The sequence below is a fragment of the Pseudorca crassidens genome, chromosome 15 (assembly GCF_039906515.1).
Source record: "Pseudorca crassidens isolate mPseCra1 chromosome 15, mPseCra1.hap1, whole genome shotgun sequence".
Taxonomy (NCBI): domain Eukaryota; kingdom Metazoa; phylum Chordata; class Mammalia; order Artiodactyla; family Delphinidae; genus Pseudorca; species Pseudorca crassidens.
Window position 1 is genome coordinate 61,631,613 of NC_090310.1, and position 18,347 is coordinate 61,649,959.

The 18,347-nt window shown below is 53.3% G+C and overlaps 1 protein-coding gene across 1 annotated transcript in view; it reads left to right on the forward strand.

Moving 5' to 3' along the window:
• Positions 1-13,418, forward strand: part of RSPO4 (R-spondin 4) — a 41,320-nt gene extending 27,902 nt beyond the window's left edge. The window contains exons 2-5 of the mRNA XM_067705170.1: positions 4,558-4,746; positions 5,448-5,588; positions 8,188-8,373; positions 11,741-13,418. Coding sequence (XP_067561271.1) covers positions 4,558-4,746; positions 5,448-5,588; positions 8,188-8,373; positions 11,741-11,844 — 620 coding nt within the window. The 3' untranslated portion in view covers positions 11,845-13,418. The remainder of the gene's footprint in view (positions 1-4,557; positions 4,747-5,447; positions 5,589-8,187; positions 8,374-11,740) is intronic.
• Positions 13,419-18,347: the final 4,929 nt, after the last annotated feature.

The window sequence follows — 18,347 nt, forward strand, 5'->3', positions numbered from 1 at the left end:
GTTTTCCAGGTGGAGAAACTGAGGCCCACATTGATGAAGGTACTTATCCAAGGTCAGTCAGTGGGTGGTGGAGCCAGGATTTGAACCTGGGCACCTGGACCATAATACATGTCCTTAAGTATTTGAGGGCAGAAAACAATATAATAACAAGATATCCAATCTATCAGAAGTCTGCTGCCAGGCCTTAAGCTAAGAGTTTTCCATGTACCATCTCCTTTCATCACAACAGCACTGCAAGTTAAGCATTATCCCCCCTTTTACAGCTAGAATAACTGAGGCCCAGAGAGTTAAAAGTACTTTGCCCGTGATCACACAGCTGCTGCCACATTTCATAACCATCGAGCCCCCAGCACTGGACCTCACAGAAAGCAGGGGCTCAGTAACTGTTGAATGAATGGATGGATGGATCACTCAGCCTTGGGCTAATGCACGTAGAGTTGTTATAAGCCTGCATCCTTCTGTAAACTGCCAACCCCACTGTCATTCTCCATAACATGGACATCCAAGTCTCAGCTTGTCCCCTGGGTGCTTGGGGAAGGACAGTAGGACTCAGATGTCATTCCAAGCCCCTCCAGCTGCTGGAGCAGCACAAGGCCATCCTTTCTGGTACAACTGACACTTTGACCAGGGGAGGATGGTCTTGATTATGGGAGATACTGATTAAGGGAAATCACAGGGGGTGCCTTCCCCTCTGATGCCCCAAGAAAGCTCGGGGAACTTGCAAATCAGAGCTCAAATACTTCATTTAGAAACGTGTATCAGAGCTGCTAGAGGGCAGCAAAGAAGGCTAGCATGCAGTTGAGGTGTAGAAGGAGCCAGGGGTTTTCAAACTGTGCTCCCTACAATCCCAGGGTCCCTTGGTGTGCCATGGTCAGGCTGGGCGGGCAGTGCTTCAGGTCCCTTGGCCTTGCTGAAGCAGAGCTGCTCCACCATGATCTGTTGGGCTCCACCTATCTGGTGAGATACATCTTTTTTTTTTTTTTTTTTTTTGCAGTACGCGGGCCTCTCACTGTTGTGACCTCTCCCGTTGCGGAGCACAGGCTCCGGACGCGCAGGCTCAGGGGCCATGGCTCACGGGCCCAGCTGCTCCGCGGCATGCGGGATCTTCCCGGACCGGGTCACGAACCCGTGTCCCCTGCATCGGCAGGCGGACTCTCAACCACTGCGCCACCAGGGAAGCCCGAGATACATCATTTTGATTGCAATTTGACAGGAGGAGAGCTAGCTCAAGTGAACTAGTGACTTTCTTTGGAGCTATGGGGTGAGCCAAGCCTTGGGGGACTGGAACCTGGGCTTGGAAGATGGTCAGAAACTCTGTCTGACCATCTAGGGCCCATGAAGTTTCTGGTTGCTTTTTTTTCTCTCCCTGCATCTGATTTATTTTCTCTCTCTCTCTCTCTGCTTCTGTGTGGTCAGGAGTCTTTGGCTGCACGTGACAGAAAACCCTACTCAAAATGGCTTTAGAAAAGAAGAGACTTTATGGACCCTCCTAGGGGTGGATCCAGGTGCACAGACAATCTCTTGTGTGGCCTCCATTCTCGGGACACTCACCCCTCATGCGTTGCCCACCAGCTCTGGCCTACATCTTCTCAAATCCAAACAGAGTGCAAACACACACACACACACACACACACACACACACACACACACACACGCAATCCTAAGACTAGCTCTAGTTGAAACATGTGCCTGTGTCTGAACCAATCACTGCAGTTAAGGGGACCTGGTTCTCTGGTTGCCGAATCCCAGGTTAAATGCATCTGGACAGAGATGGTTCCACATGAACCTGAAAGTCAAAGACGGGGCCTCTGTTAGCAAAGAAAGGTGCCACAGATGCCAGTGCTCACCAGAGCTTCTCGCACAGGCCACCTTGCCCTCCTACAAACGTCCTTAGGTCAAGAGGCCATCCTAGACCATTGTCTGTTGGCCCACAGTCAAAATTCTCAAGAGAGATGGTCTAATTGTCCCAGCCTGGATGAACTGTCGGGCCCTGGTACAGCCTGTCCACCACTGGCCAGGGGACAGGGTCATGCAGTACAAGAATATTTGCCACGTCTCGTTCTCAGGGAAAGGAGATTGTGAGCAGGGAAGACACTTCCACAATGCCAGTTACATCTATTTTGGTCTTGTTTAAATGCACATCCCTGGGCCTATATACTTTACAACCTCCCTGGGGATTCTTATGCACAGTCAAGTTTAAGAACCATCAAGTTTGGCTCTTTCTAAAGCAGCATTGTACAAACTCTAGTTGTCGTCACTTATTATTCATAAAAATTAGCATTCAGGTCTCTATACCCGTGATCTTGGGGAAGTGGGAGGAACAGTACTGCTCTTTCTAGTGAGTTAGAGATATGATGACAAGCCTGAGTGAGGCCATTAGAATCAAAAAGTCAGAGGTGCCATTACAACATAGAGGCACTAGAGGGCACCCTACCAACTGCCGGGACCAAGGATGCAGCAGGAGGCAGAGACAACTCTCTACAATACCCCGGTGATGAATGATGCTAGTTGAGACTCATCACCTGTGCGCGTGCGCGCGCGCGCGCGCACACACACACACACACACACACACACACACACACACACACACACACACACACACACACACACACACACACACACACACACACACACACACACACCCCGCACCCTCTGAGGTCAGGGGAGGGTCCTTGTTGGGTTCTTTTTTCTGCAGCATGTTGAAATATCACTCTACAGATAGTGCTGTAGCTCTAATTGGAATTGCTTTGCTGTTTGGCTACCTGACCTTGGGGAAGCCTGCACCTCCTCTGGCTTCAGCGTCCCCAGTGATGTGGCATGGGTTGTGCTGAGTGACCCCTAAGCTCTTCCAAGAGACAGTGGTTGGTAAGAGTTTTGCTTTGTCACCATCTGCGTTGCTATTACAGTCGCTTCTGTGGGCTTCAGCCCTACTACCAGGCATATCTGATTGGTCAGGTTTTGGTCAATGCCCACTCACTGTCGACTTGAAGGGCCAGGCCTCTATGGATTCTGTTTCTGGGGGCAGGCACCAGGATTTGCCCTTCTCCAGGGCCCCTCACAACAGGGAATTCCTCTGAAAGGAAGATGGGGCACCAATAGGAAGGGGGTGGGGGTGAGGCTGGAGAGTCAAGAATGTCCCCTGCTAGGTGGCCATGGGCTCGGGTGGGCCAAAGTGTATAAGTAGTTTATTAAACAGGCTGACCTTGATGGAGTATTAACATACATGAAACAGCTTCATGTTTCCCTAATCGCTGTGTCTAAGAAGCTGCCTGGTCCTCTTCTGTCCCTTAATGACACCTGGTCACTTTCTGACTCTCCCCAAATACCATCTTCCCCCGATGGTCTGCCCTGCTGCCTCTTGCTGGGGCACCCGCCAGCAACCAGCCTTCTTGGGGAGGCAGCAGCAGCGGCACTTGAGCCTGGCTACTCCTAGGGGGCCCTCGCTGCTGAGAACCCCCTTGCTTGCCATGAAGGATGTGCAGGTTCTTCTGCTGCCTCCCCCTCCCAACTTGGCCCTTCTCTCTCCTGGTCTCTTTTCTCTGCTCAAAGAGATGTTGGACGGGGCAGACCTGCAGGGCTGCCACACAGGTTCATGTCCAACCAAGGCATGAGGTGCTGGTCACCCCTTTTTGCAGGCATCCGTCTCTGTGAGGGGTACCCTTGCCTCTCCTCCCTCTTGGTTTGGGGGTTGGGAACAGCGGGAAAGCCACAGCGTTCCCCCTTCCCCAGGCTGACAGCTCCTAAGTCCCCTGAGTCCCCCTCTCTAGGGGGTCAGCTTGATCAGGTGGTGGTCAGACAGCAGAGACTCCCTATAAGCCTTGGAGAAGCTCTCTTTCCAGGGTATTTTCCGCCTCTTTCTTCACAGTTTTGAGCCCTGGTTGCCAATTCTGGAACAACAAAAAGTTCCTTTCCTCCACTTGCTATACTTGATGATTTGGGGAGCCTTTGATAATGGTGGCAGTGAGGAATGGGGTATTGTTCAGAAAGGCGGCAGGAGGGTGAGGGGCTCCTCCACAGGCATGTGCACCCCACACCCAGTCAAACATACACACTATGTTAGTGAAGATCAAGTTTGTCTGTGAGTGACAGAGGACTCCAAATAACGGTGGTATGAACAAAATAGATACTGATTTTTCTCTCATGTAACAGTCTGCACAGGCAGAAGAGGGCTGATGCAGCATGTCTACCTTCCTCGAGGACCCAGGATCTTTTTATCTTATTTCTCCAGTATCCTTAACACATGGTCTCTGTCTCATGATCCAAAATAGATGCTCATGCTCCAGCCATCATGTTCACATTCCACCCACCAGGAAGGATGAGGGGATGACAAAGGATATGCCCCTGCCCTTTAAGCTCTCTAGAAGTTGCACACACTGCTTTACCTTATAACACACTAGATTTTGGTCGCTGACCACATCTAGTTGCGTGGGAAATGTAGTCATCTGGGTGGCCACGTGCTCAATTGCTATACCAGTGAGACAGTCTGAGCTGCTCACGCATATGGTTTGACTATCTCTCTCTTCCTTTCCCCACCCTCCACCCTGGTCTGGCTGGCAGTGGGCACTGGTCTGGGGGGCAACTGCACAGGCTGTGTCATCTGCTCAGAGGAGAATGGCTGCTCCACCTGCCAGCAGAGGCTCTTCCTGTTCATCCGCCGGGAAGGTATCCGCCAGTACGGCAAGTGTGTGCATGACTGTCCCCCCGGCTACTTCGGCGTCCGCGGCCAGGAGGTCAACAGGTGCAGAAGTACGTGGCCCCTCCCTTGTCCTGTGCTAGCGCTGTCTCCCTGAGCATCCCTGGCCCACATCCTGCCTCCAGCCCAACGCAGCCCCCGGGGAAGTACTATACGCCTGAGCCCGGACTCTGAGATACTTGCTGGCTTTCAGGCTGGCTGTGAAGCCCTTAGCAAGTCAGTGCCCTCTCTGGGCTCAACACTAATGGGACAGGGGACCTTCGCTTCTACCCTAGTTTGGCTTTGTGGCCTTTGGCAGGCTACTCACTCTCTCTGGGCCTAGCTCAATGGGAAAAGGAGCCCTAACTCCTAACTCTAATTTTCACTGTGACCTGGACAAATCATGACCATCTCTGAGATTTGATGGAAATGGAGTAGGGAGTCCTCACTCCCAGTCCAGATTTACTGTGTGACTTGAGGCAACTTACTTGCCCTCTCTGAGCCTCAGCTAAAATGAGAAAGGAAATCAAAATAACCATGTTACCTTGGACATGTCACCTGCCCCCACTGAGCCTCAATTCAAATGAGAACAAGAGTTCTTGAATGCGGCTCAGTTTGACCCTGGACAAGTCTGGGCTTCAGAGGACACACTGAATCCAGACCCCAGTGCTACAGAGCTTGGGCTACTCAGAGGCCCTCCCCAGTCCCAGGCAGTCCCAGAGGGTCCCCTCCCTGGGCAGCCACCCTCACCAAGGGTGGCCCTGCTGTATTACAGAATGTGGGGCCACATGTGAGAGCTGCTTCAGCCAGGACTTCTGCATCCAGTGCAAGAGGCGGTTTTACCTGTACAAGGGAAAGTGTCTGCCCACCTGCCCGCCGGGCACCGCAGCCCAGCAGAGCACACGGGAGTGCCAGGGTGAGTGGGGGCATCCCCACCCTGCCCTGTCCCCTCCCTCCCTGGAGCAGGGGCTGGTGAGGGGTGTCAGGAGACCTGGAAGAAATCATAGGAGAATGTCACGTGGTGATGGGAAGCCCAACACCGTGTCAGGTACACCTATGAACCCTTCAATACACTAGACCCATCATAAGCACCATTATGATTACTATTACTACCAACATCTACATCAGTATTATTGCCAAGAGAGGCCACAGAGCACAGAAGAAGAGCATTGATTTTGGAATAAGGCCTGGGTTCAAATGCTAGCTCTAAAATTCACCATCGGTGACCTTGAGCAAGTCAGTTAAGCTCTCTGTCCCTCAGTTTCTCCAAATGTTAAAAAAATTACAGTAGAACATAGAACCTACTTCATGGGGGGGGGGTTGTCGTAAGGGATAAATTAATACAATTTAAAGTACTTAATACAGTAACTAACACAGCAAATGCTCAATGCATGTCATTATTATTACACATCATATTAGCTGTCATTACTGTTCTGTTTTCCCATCACTCCTTTTCAGACTCCTGTGTGAGCCCCTCCTCTGTGATCTGTCCTTACACAAGGGTATTCTCCAGTGTTCTCACCTAAATCACATATCTCTGCCTATACATTCTCTCTGGGCACATGTTCACGGTCATTCCAAAAGCTGATGGCTCCTAACTCACTGTCCTCAACTGCATTTCTCCACGGGCAGCAGACTCACATCCTCACCTGCCCTATGGATGCCTCCTTCCCTCCCTCCCCATCCCCAGCCTGGGGCTTCCTCTGGGCTTCCTCCATCAATAACCAGCTCCGGGCATCACTGTGGGCTCTTCTCTCTCATCCTACATCCAATCCAATCTCGTTCTTTCACTCAGGAAATATTTACTAGAGCATCTTCTACGCTCCAGGCACTTTCATAGTTGCTGGGGACACATCAGTGAACAAAACAGACAAAGCTTCTGCCCTTATAGACGTGACATTTTAGCGGGGAGACGGAAGACACACAAAAATACATACAGATGTTAGGTGGTAAAAAGAACTCTGGGGGAAATGAAGCAGAATAAAGCTCCCCAACCTGCCGCACCCCTCCTTCCCCCTTTTCCCCACCCCATCCCCACACATCCCTTTCTCCCCACCCTCTGCCCATTGCTGGGACCTTGGCCACATCCTCTTGCCTACCTGCCTGCCTCTGGTCTCACTGCCTCTAGCCCAGCTGGCTCATTTCAGAAGCAAGAGTGATTATTTCAAAATGACAATCTGATCAGGCTTCTCTTCTGCTCAAGGCCCTTCAGTGGCTCCCACTGTCCTCAGGTAGAGCCCCCAGGCTATGGGCAGTCTGGTCCCCATCTGCCACCTCTCCACCCCTATCATTTTTTTCCTTCCCCATTTGAGTCTGTGCTCCAACTTCCCCATGAGGGCAGAGTCATCCTGGGGATTTTGCTAGGGTTATTCCTTTCACCTGGAGCACTTCTCCTTCCTGCCCCTCCCTGAGCCTGGCTGACCTCCCCAGCCCTACTTCAAGATGCAGATCAGGAGTCTCCTCCTCCAGGAAGCCTTCCAGGTCACCCAGGCTGGGACCCTCTGGTCTCCCACAGCTGCCTGTTTTTCCCCATCACTGTCAGAGCACCCTGCCTTCCAGCCTGACCGATCTAGACAGTGAACTCTGGGAGGCAGACCCAAGACCAGCAGACAGACCGGCAGGGTCTGTCTGCTGCACCTCGGCACCCAGCACGGCAGGTGGCACACAGTAGGTGGTCAGTTTTTGCTTCCCAAATGAATGCATCTGTGAAGGACCATCATTCAAAGGTCTGGAGAGCTGGTTTCTGGGCCCAACTGGATCTTAAACACTTGCAGTTCTGTTTTGTGAGCTCCTTCTCTGTTCCCTTAGCAAGCCCCTCACCTGCTCTAGACCTCAGTGTCCTAATCTGAAAAATGGCGTATTAATAGCTGCCCGATTCTCTGCCTACCTTTCAGGGACTCTTAAAAGAATCAAATGTGAAAGAATACTATATATGTTCATATATTTTGAAAATTTCTCCCTACTAAGACCTTTCATGTCCGTGACTTCATTTTTCCTCACAACAGCCCAGTGTAGCTCCCACCTCCTACAGCTGATCAAAGGCACACGATCAAGTTCAAAATCCAGGTCCTGGCCCCGAGGGCCTCCCAGCTGACCTTGAACCTTCACTCCACCCCCACTGTAGCTTCCTTGTCCCTGACACAGGGTGGCCAGTCCCCCAGGCTGTACACAGCTGCCCCGCATGCACTTCCTTCCATCACCACCTGATGAAGAAGTCCTCTCTCCCTTTAGCTCCTTTGTCACCTCCTCAGGGCAGCCTTCCCCTTTAAAGCCACACAACGGGTCCCTCAGGCTTCTGGCCCGCACAGCCTGTGCTTGCTCTAGTACAGCTCTCATCCCAGGCTCTTACAAATAGCTGTTTAAACGTCCCCCTCTGCTGCTTGTAATAGCCTGTGACCCCTTTGCATGAGGAGATGGTGTCTTCAGGGAACTGAACCGCTCAGACCCTGCCCTTGAGCTGAGGAACACTCACTGCCGGCTGACCCCATCTGTCTGTCTGTCTCTCCACCTCACAGAGGAGTGTGAGCTGGGCCCCTGGGGCAGCTGGAGCCCCTGCACTCACAACGGGAAGACCTGCGGCTCAGCCTGGGGCCTGGAGACCCGCGTGCGGGAGGCCGGCCAGGCTGGGCGGGAGGAGGCAGCCACCTGCCAGGTGCTATCTGAGTCAAGGCAATGTCCCATTCGGAGGCCCTGCCCAGGAGGTGAGCACCAGGCCAGGCACGGGGGGCAGCAGCAGGCAGGGCCCAGGGTGGCTCTGAGTGGCCTTGGGACACAGCCCCCACAACGAGTCCCTGTAAGGCTGCCTGAAAGCCCCCCACTAGCCACACCTTTCTGTGTCTTGAGCATTGCCCCCGCTGGTGTCCTCCTACTGGGGTCAGTCCCAGACCCCTTGGGAAGATCAAGCTTGCCCTTTCCAGCGGGAATTTGCGACCCTTTCAGACTGACACCTCCTGTCAAAGGACTTGGGATGCCCTCTTTACACTCTGAAACAAAGTCATGGATAATGTGACCCACTGGCACTGGTCATTTTTTAAAAGATTCAGTATACTGCTTAACTATAAAAGAGAAATAAAAGAAATTTCATTATGTCAGCGCTTGGGCCCCAGGCACCAGAGAGTACTGACCGAAGTCAAATCACAGTGAAAGTGGTAGCCATCCGCGGTCAGGGCCTCATGCACGGCTGTGTTGCCATCAGAGATGCAAATTCCCAAATGGCGACCAGCTCTTAGTAAAGTCCAACAAAACTGTCTGACTTCTCGATTGACACCACGCTGGCAGCCCTAGAATATTCAGTATATTCAGTAATGGACAAGTTGTTCCCAAACACTTGGCATTCACACAGGAGACAGAGTTCAACTCTGAGCTCCCTACGTGAGGCTGGAGCAGCCGTTAGAGAACTGGCTGGGATGGGGTCTCCTTCCTGGGGGACTGTCCCACGCAGCGCCCCCCCCATCCCTTCCACTGAATGGCCCAGGGAACCCCTTCACTGTAACAACCGAGATCACCACGGAGCTCCAGAATACCCCACTGGCTATGAAGAACCACTGATTTAAATAGAAGAGAGGCCGCAGAGCGTGTGGGTAAGATGTAAACAGTGAGTAGTAATAATGTGGCATTAGCTAATGTTAACTGTGCACCTACCATGCACAAGGCACTGTGATAATTCTCTACATTCATTAAGTCATTTAATCTGCACAATGACACTATGAGGTAGGTATCGTTATTCTAGTTTTACCGATGAGGAGATTAAGGCCCAGAGAGGTTGAGCCACTTGCTCAAGGGTCACACAGCTAGGGAAAGGTGGACCTGGAATTCAAACATAGGTCTGTGTGCAAAGAAGAATCTACAGCCACGGTAAGGGTGAGGGCCCTGGAGCTAGGTGACCTGGGGCTCACTGGGTCGGGGTGGAGTCAGGACTTAAGCCCAGGGGCACCCCTGGTTTCAGAAGGGCTTGTGGTGTCTGGGTTGGGAGTGCAGGTAACAGACATGGAGGCACCTCAGGGCCAGTTGGGGACAGAGGATGAGTTTGAGATGGGACCAGAGAAACTAAGAGACCCCAGACCTGAGGAAGCACCCACACAGATGGACAGGTGTCCGTAGCACTATGGCCACATCTCTCATGGCATCTGAGAGCTAGTGGCTGATTGGCTGTGGAGGGATTGAGAGAGGAAAGCTGTTCCCCCAGGTAATAACAATAAGAATAATAACAACAATAGCAACAGCAGCGAACATCCAGGAAGCGCTGACCACATGCCGGGCACTGTGCTAAGTGCTTTGTAAATATGATGCCTTTGATCCTCACAACAGCCCTGCTGTGGGCTCCCTGCGGCATCTGCTCAAACGTCCCTCCTCAGAGAGCCTTCCATGAGCTTCCCCCAACCAAGAGTCACTTTCCATCATATCACGTCGCAGCTCTTAAATCTTCCTGAAATGATCATGCACATTCTTTGCTTGTTTAATGTCTGTCTTCCTCGATAGAGTGGGACCTCCAGTGAAAGCAAGCTCTTTGCTTTATTTCCAGCTCCCTCTCTAGCACCTAGAACAGGGCCTGGCACATAGTAGGTGCTCAGTCAACACTTGTGGATGGCAGGTGTGGGTGGTAGGCAGGCCTAGGGAAGGGGTGGGGACCCAAAGCCTCTCACCCCATTTCTCACCTTCACAGCTGGCAAGGGCCCCTCAGGCAGCCCCCCACCCCATCCCCCAGATGCTGTCCTCCCCTGAGGGCTGACACAGTCAGTGGGAGCTTAGAGGGGCGCCTGGCTTCAGCGCCCCTGAAGGGCCCAGGAGTGGGTGTAGGGGGCCCCAGAAGCGGGCAGCTAGGTCTCAGGGGATGACCCTGAGAAGGGAGGAGCCCTGACTCCAGAGGAGGCGGGCACACAGCTGATACTCAGGTAATAAAATTGCCCTCCCCTTGCCACTCCCAGCTCTCTAAGTGCCTGACCTGTGACCTTGGGAAGTGGTTCCCTGAGTCTCAGTTCCTTCATGTTCGAGGGGGCACACAGCTCCTGTGGGAGAAGAGTATGGGGCCAACGATGGGTGAAAACGGTCTGGATGTGGAGACACTTTTAAAACAGAAATTTAGGGCTGGCCCTGCTCCCAGCCATGCCTCAGTCTTCTCACCTGTTGATAATAAAAATGACAAAAAACAATGGGAAGAGCATTCCAGGCGGAGGGCAAAGCCACTGCAAAGGTGTGGAGGTGGCATGAACCTGCCAGTGGCCAGGACGGTGTGAGCAAGGGGGCTGGGGCGGGTGCGGGGAGGCCACGGAGACAACATGGTCTTTTCCTCCAAGTGAGTGAGGAGTCACTTGAAAGTGATGCCCAGAACTCCAGCCCAGGCTGTGCCACTGAGTTAAGTGAGGCCCCACCTGGGCCTCAGTCACCTCACCTGAGAAATGGGACTTGCTAAGATGTTTGTGTTAGAAACTCACCCCAGCTCCACGGGGCACGGGGAGTGGGGCACAATGGGGTCAGGATCCCGAGGCAGGTCTGGGGTTTGCATCCACTCCCCACGGTGGGAACTGGGTGAGGCACAGACTCCGGTGACGGCGTCAGGTGGGGCAGTGGGCCTGCGCCTGCTTCCCAGCTGTTGTGATGGTGACATACTCAGTGCGAGCATCAGCTAAGTGCTGACGTTACTGTTGTCGTTTTGAGGGCAGAGCTGGGCCCAAGCTGAGTGGGAAGGTTGGTGCCGGGACCCACGTGAAAGGTGTTGAGTCTCCAGCGAAGAGCCCTGTAAACCTCCCAGTGAGTGCACGTGGGAGAGTCATGGGCGCCCCCTCGAGGCCACCCTAAGTCCCAACTGGGGTCCCAACAGTGGACCTCCAGGCCTGGCGGGGCAGATGCCCAGCATGGGTGGTGCTCAGCAGGTCAGCGCCCTCCCCAGCCCCCGCCGAGGAACTGAGGGGAGCGTCTGGTTTGGGGTAAGTGATGCTGCCGTCCCAACTCCAAAAAGGAGTGATTGTCAGGTCAGCACCCCCATGTCATTCCGAGCCTGCTGCGGGGAGTGGGGGGCACCCTCGTCTGTCAGGATGGCCTCAGCAACAACGCCCCACGCTCTCGTTGCAGAAAGTAACCCCAACCAGAAGAAGAGCGGGAAAGATCGGCGCCCGCGCAAGGACCGGAAGCTGGACGGCAGGGGGGAAGGGAGGCCCCGCCCAGCGCCCGCCTAGGCACGCCCCCCGCAGCCAGGCCGCCGGCAGCTCCAAGCTTTCTCTCGCGCGCTCCTCGCTTTCTTGCCGCTGCTTTCTCTTCCTTCTCTCTTCTCTTTCTCACCCACTTCTCCTCTCTTTTTTCTCTTTTATTTCCTGCATTTCTAACCCTTCTGTTTTCCCCTTCTCCCTCCCCTCCTTTCTCTTCTTTCTCTCTTGCCTTTTATCTTTTTCTTTCCTCCTGTTTTTCTTCTGTTCTTCACTGCGTCCCCCACCGGCCGCCCCCCGACACACACACACTAAGACAGACACCAGCTCCTGTGCGCTCCATCCCTCACCCCCTCGCTCTCTGTCTCCTCCTTAAAGAAAACAAACATCTTTTTCTAGGCCTTTCCCGGACCCTCCCTGACCCCTTTGCAGAGGTGTTTCTAAGGGCAGGGCCCAGGCCACAGCCCAGGCAGGCTTACTGAGTCCTGAGAGACCCGCTTCTGCTCCAGAGGAGACCCCAGAACCCGGAGCTGTGGGTGCCTCCAGCTCTGGCTAATCCCTGGAGGCATTTCCACAGCCCTCAGCCACCAGCTCCCCTGGGAACCCCCTGGAAGAGTCTCAGGGCTTCCTGCTGCCCCAGCTGGCCACAGAGGAGCCACGACGGGGCCTCTGGCTGGTCAACCAGCCCGTGCCCTCCTGTGTCGCAGTCACCCTCCTGGGAGCTGCCTGCTGCACTCATCAGTGCTCCCTCAGCACCCTCCCTCTCGCGGTTCCCTGGGCCCTGCGTCCTGAGCCCACGGTACACCCATGTCCTGCATCAGGTGGGGCTGTCACCCCTGGAGGAACCACCAGCCCATCCTAGAAGAGGCCATGGAGGCTGAAAGGAACGTTGAGATCATCCAGGCCACTCTGTCCCCCCGGGTCCTCCTGCCTGTTGTACCGCTGGGGAAACTGAGGCCTAAGAAGGGACTTGCCCAAGGTCACACAGGGAACCCAGGGGCTGTGGCTTCCACCTGTTGGTTGCCCTGCTCAGCACACCCATGGCTGAGAGGGAACTTCGGGGGCCCTTGGGGAGGTGAGGAAGGAAGTCGTCGGAGCAGGGGAAGATTCCCCCACTCACCCACAGCACCCCGACACCCCAGCCTGCGACCCCCGCACACCAGCCGGAAGAGCAGGAGGCATCTCCTTACTGCCTGTTGTCCCGCCGTCAGGTGCCTCCTTCTTCCTTTGCTCCCCTGACTCCCCAGGAAGCAGTGCTCCCAATTCACATTGGCATTTCCAGCAGCCAAGAGCAGGGAGAGCGTGAGACCCCAGGGGCCCAGGGTGGCCTGGGAATTGGGGCTGTCAGCTGTCTGGAGGAGAGGCTACAGGTGATGAAGTGGCACATCCCCACCCGAGACAGCGCCCACCCCCAGGCCTCCCTCCACCTGGTGCATGGGGATCCCCTAGCACTGCCTCCAACAGATTCGGAGGAACCTGCCCCTTCCCAGGCCTCAGTCCCCCTCTCACCTCCCTGAGGTCAGCAAGAGCCCCTTGCCTGGCCAGGCCACCAGCTTCTCTTCTGCAAAAGTTTGTGCCTCTGAAATGCTCTGTTGTTGTTGTTTCAATACCCCACTATTTTTTTTTTTTTTTAATAAAGGGAAAAGAAAGAAACTCGCAAATGCTTCTTGGGCATCAAGCAGGTGTTATGAAATCATGACGCTGATGAGTTTGGAGTAGCGGAATCTAAATGATGTGGGGTGGTTTTCTCTGGAATGCCCGGGGCCAAGAGGGCCAGGGTGTGCCAGGGACTGGGTGGGGGGCGTGGGGGGAGAGGAGAATTGGGCCCTCAGCCCCTCCAGGCCTCCTGTAAGAAGGGGGCTCGGCCGGAGGCAGAAGAGAGCAACCCTGTGCCTTTCAGCCCCAAGATTACAGGAGAGACCCCAGGAACCTATCTGTGTGCTATATGACATGTCTGAGGGGTCAGGGACACCTAGGAGGTGTGACAGTTGCACGGAGCCGTCTAAACTTCCTGGGCTGCTGGTGAGAGGGGCCTCAGCACTGGGAGGCACAGGTCCAAGTCCCAGCCTGTCATTGGCCATCTGCGGGGCCAAGGCCAAATCATTTCCTCTTTCTGGGCCTCGGTGCCCCCGTTTGATGGAGGAAGACAAGGCATAACTGGATTAAATCCATTGCCCGGCCTGGGTGGCCCAACAGCATCCTCTGGGTGCTTCCTAAAAATTCAGATTTCAGGGCCCCGCCCAGACTTACTAATTGTGAACAAATTTCGGAAGAGACAGTGAGAGCAAACGTTCATTCCAAGACGAGATCGGGGGAGAGGGCAGCTCTCAGATGACTTCCAGTCCCAGATCACCGGGTCTAAATTTGAGGGGGCTGCACTTCTGATTCTGACCTCGAGGCTCACTCATCTGATTCTACAAAGTTTATATTCTACATGGAGTTTTCTGGTAAGATTCAAATTCTAGGATGCTGAATGTTCTAAATTCCACAATTCTGAGACACAAAGATAGGAATAGGAAGTTCCAGTCCTGCAATCCCCTGGCCATGTGCTTTCCCTCAGGGGGCCTGGTCCTCTGCCCCAACTGGGGGCTGTGGACAAGATTTTTTCTAAACGTTTTCAAATTAGGAGATAAAGTTTCTTCAGGGCCTAAGCCCCTCCTCTAACCTTTGGATCGCAGATGTTTCCCTGCCCCCCAGCTCCTAACCCTCACCAATCCCAGCCTCTCCCACATTCTCCCGGGGATTTAGGCCCCTTACTGGGAAGGAGACCCTCCCAGGTAACCACCTCTTAGAGGCCAAACTCAGAGAGAAGCTCAGAAACTGATGGGGCCACCCAGCAAGAGAGGACTGTCAGGCAGAGTACGCGGGAGGCCCCTCCGGATGCTACCCCAGTGGCAGAGAATTAACAGCTTAGCCCAGGTTTAGGGGCTCCCGCCTGACCGCTCCGGCGGCCCACTCCAGCTAGGCCAGCTACGGCCCTCTCGCCCCGGCTCTGCATCCGCCTGGGCTCACTCCGCACCTGCCTGTCGGGGCACCACGGTGCCCATCCTACCCACTTTCTGTCACTAGAGGGCGTCACCCAACAGGGAACAGGCTCATAACCGAGCAACACCGCTTGCGATGGTGGCTTCGGATGACTGGCGTTCGCAGCAGCGCGGAGAGGGTCAGACCTCAGAGGTCCAGGGCCCAGGCCATTTCTTGCACAGAGGGGAAACCGACTCAGCGGAGAACCCCCGCCCAGCATCCCATAGCCAGTCTCCATGATGGCGGCAATTATGGTCCTCCTGCCAAGACACACGGCGCCCCCGCCCCCAACTCGTGGAGCTTCATGTATCTCCATTTCCACGTATATGAAAACCATCCTACGTGGTCCTTCTGGCTCAGGAAATGTGCATTCTTATAATAACAAAAATAATAGTAATAATGATAATGGTGATTAATAATGCCAGACACTGCTAAGTGCTTTAGGGACAGTACCTCATTTTCCTCGCTTTTCTCTCCGCAGTATAGTAACTCCCACTTTTCTGACTGCTGCCTATGCACATACATTTTCACATCCTTTACTTCCTGCCACCCTCACAGCATCCCTGAAAGCCAACTTATAGAAGAGGAAATTGAGGCTCAAGTTAAAGTCATTCAAAAGCCGTTGATCTCAGGGCTTCCCTGGTGGCGCAGTGGTTGAGAGTCCGCCTGCCGATGCAGGGGACACGGGTTCGTGCCCCGGTCCGGGAAGATCCCACATGCCGCGGGGCGGCTGGGCCCGTGAGCCGTGACCGCTGAGCCTGCGCCTCGGGAGCCTGTGCTCTGCAACGGGAGAGGCCCGCGTACCGCAAAAAAAAAAAAAAAAAAAAGTCATTGATCTCATCTCTTCATCCACTCAATAAATATGTATAAAGTGCCTGGGACTGTGCTGGGTGCTGGTGATAAGGACCCAGACCTTGTCCCTGGAGCTGTCACTCTGTGGACAAGTCCATACAATGGTGTGATAAGGCCCCGCACAGGGAACGGGATCTAGGAGGAGGGACAGCAAATCTGCCTACAGCCTATGGGGATCAGGGAGCTCCACCCCCAGCACCAGAGAGCCAAGCTGGGAACTGAAGAATGAGCGAGTGTGAATGAGATGGGTGGGGAGGGTCCCAGCTTGAGGAAACAGCAGTGCAGAGGGGCCTAGACTTTCTAAGCCTCTTAGGCTGTCAGACCCTGGAACACGGGGACACAGCCTTGGGGTCTGCTGGCTCCCTACCCTGCAGTCCATGACTCCCAGCCTCACCTGTAGAAGTGCTTTTTCACTCAACCTGCCACCCACAAGGCAGAATAGATCAGCCAGCCAGACCTGCCGGTAAAGAAGCCATCTCCGGAGCGGGTCTGCCAGCCCTGGCCTTTCCAGCCCCAACTATAGAATCCTCCTAGCCAAGGCCCCAGCAGAGATAAGCCGGGCCCGCTCTGCCCTGTCTGGACTCTGATCCTCAGAACTCATGAGCACAATAAAATGGTTGTTGCTTTCCGCCTCTAAAGTTGGGCGGTTTTGTAGCAATAGACAACAGGAGCAGGGGTTGACAGTGGGCCCTTTCTCCTAGGGTGGAGGGGCAGATGGCAAGGCCACAAATTCCATCTCCATCTCTGACCTTCAGGCAAGTTATGAGCCTTCAGGCAAGACCCTGTACTCTCTGTGCCTCAGTTTCCTCATCTGTAAAAGGGGAAAATAAGAGTATCCCTCCTGTTGTCACTGTGAGGTTTAAATAAGTTAATATATGAGCAAGAGTTTATATACACAGTAAGTACTCAATAAATTTTTTATTATGACATATATTTTGTTTATTCACTCAACTAACATTTCTTATGCACTAAGTCTGAGCCAGGAACTGTGCCAGGCACTTAACATTAAAAACCTAAATTCATCCTAGGTTCCTAGAGCCTCTGAAGTAGATTTTATTATTATTCCTATTCTTTACAGACAAGGAACCTGAGGCTCAGAAAGTAAGTAGTGGAATGGGAAACTTTTGCCCTCCACCAGGCAGCCACTTCATTCATGCACAGACACCCACGGAGGCATGTCCCACTCATCATTGCTCCCTTACGGCAAAAACATTCATCCAGAATAGGAATTGCAAATGGCTCTTACCTACACACTGGAAAAGACGGTCTACCTCACTCAAATTAAATGACAATAAAATTACACAGAGCTACTATTTTTCACCTGATTGGTCAAGAGCTAGAATTTCAAACCACAGGGCCTCAGCCAGGCTGTGGGCAAGCCTCTGGAGATCTCTCCTACCTTCCTTAGGGGAGGACATGGCCCAGCCTCTGCAGAAGAGAGTTGACGACCTCTATCAAAATTACAACCCAGCAATCCACTTCTAGTGATTTATCCTCTAATTAGCCTCGTTCACATGCAAAGTGACAAGTGTACATGGTACACGGCTGTTCCCTGCAGCCTGTGTGTGATCACAAAAATCTGAAAACATCCTGAACACCTCTAGGAGATCTGTTTACCATATAATCGCAGAGTTTGTGATGGAATGCCATGCAGCCGAGAAGCCTGAGGAAGCGGGTGGTGTGCTGGCCTGGAGCAATCCCAAGATACATTGTTACCCAGGAAAGGCCAATTGCACAACAGGGTGCAGAGTGCACCAGGGCTGGGGTTGAAGGGCATGGAAAGGAGACTTGCTTTTCTCTTTTGTTCCTTTTGACTTTTAAGATATGGGAATATATTATCAAGTCCAAAAAATAAAAATGAAACACTTTGGAGACATTTTGCAAACTGGTCATTAAGTACTCCTAACAAAAATTCAAATGGCTTTGACATAAATTCTGAAATGAAGCATTTTTCAGACGGTGTCTTGGAGACATGTCGTTGAGTTCAGAGAGTGAGGCCCCACCTTTCACCCACAAGTGTGGGCACCCCAGCTGCCTGCCAAAGAGCGAGAGCCAGCTTCTGGGGCGAACCCCTGTACACCAGCCCACAACGAGCTTCCCCCTGTCTCTGAGGGTTCCATTTCCATTACTTGTGCAAACCTGGTGTGAAAGTCTGCTAAGGAGTTTTTCAGATACCAAGATTCAGGAGTGAATTATGCCTGGGCTCACTGAGTTCTCTGATCCACCCCAAAGTGGGGATAATTGAACATACCAGCAAGTTACACAGACCTGGGTGCGGATCCCAGCTCTGTGCCCAGCAGGTTGCAGGACCCTGGGCGTGTCACGTTGCCCCCTGAGTCTCCCTTTCCACAGCTGCAAATGAAGCTAAAAGCAGTAACACCCACTGCCAGGGTGGTAGAGGATAAAATGATATCAGGTGTGTAAAGTCCTGACACACAGAAGGGCTTAGTGATGGTAGCTTTTGATAATATAACTCCATACAATCTTTCATTTGCTCATCAATATCCCAGACTCCAAACAGTATCTCTCCTTCAGCATACATGCTCCTCCTCCAGGAAGCCTCACTTGATCCATCCTTCCCCAATTGGAAGTCCCCTGCCTCTTGTGACGCCCTCCTCCTTCGCTCTTTCCACACCCTTTGTCTGTCTGATACCCTGGGA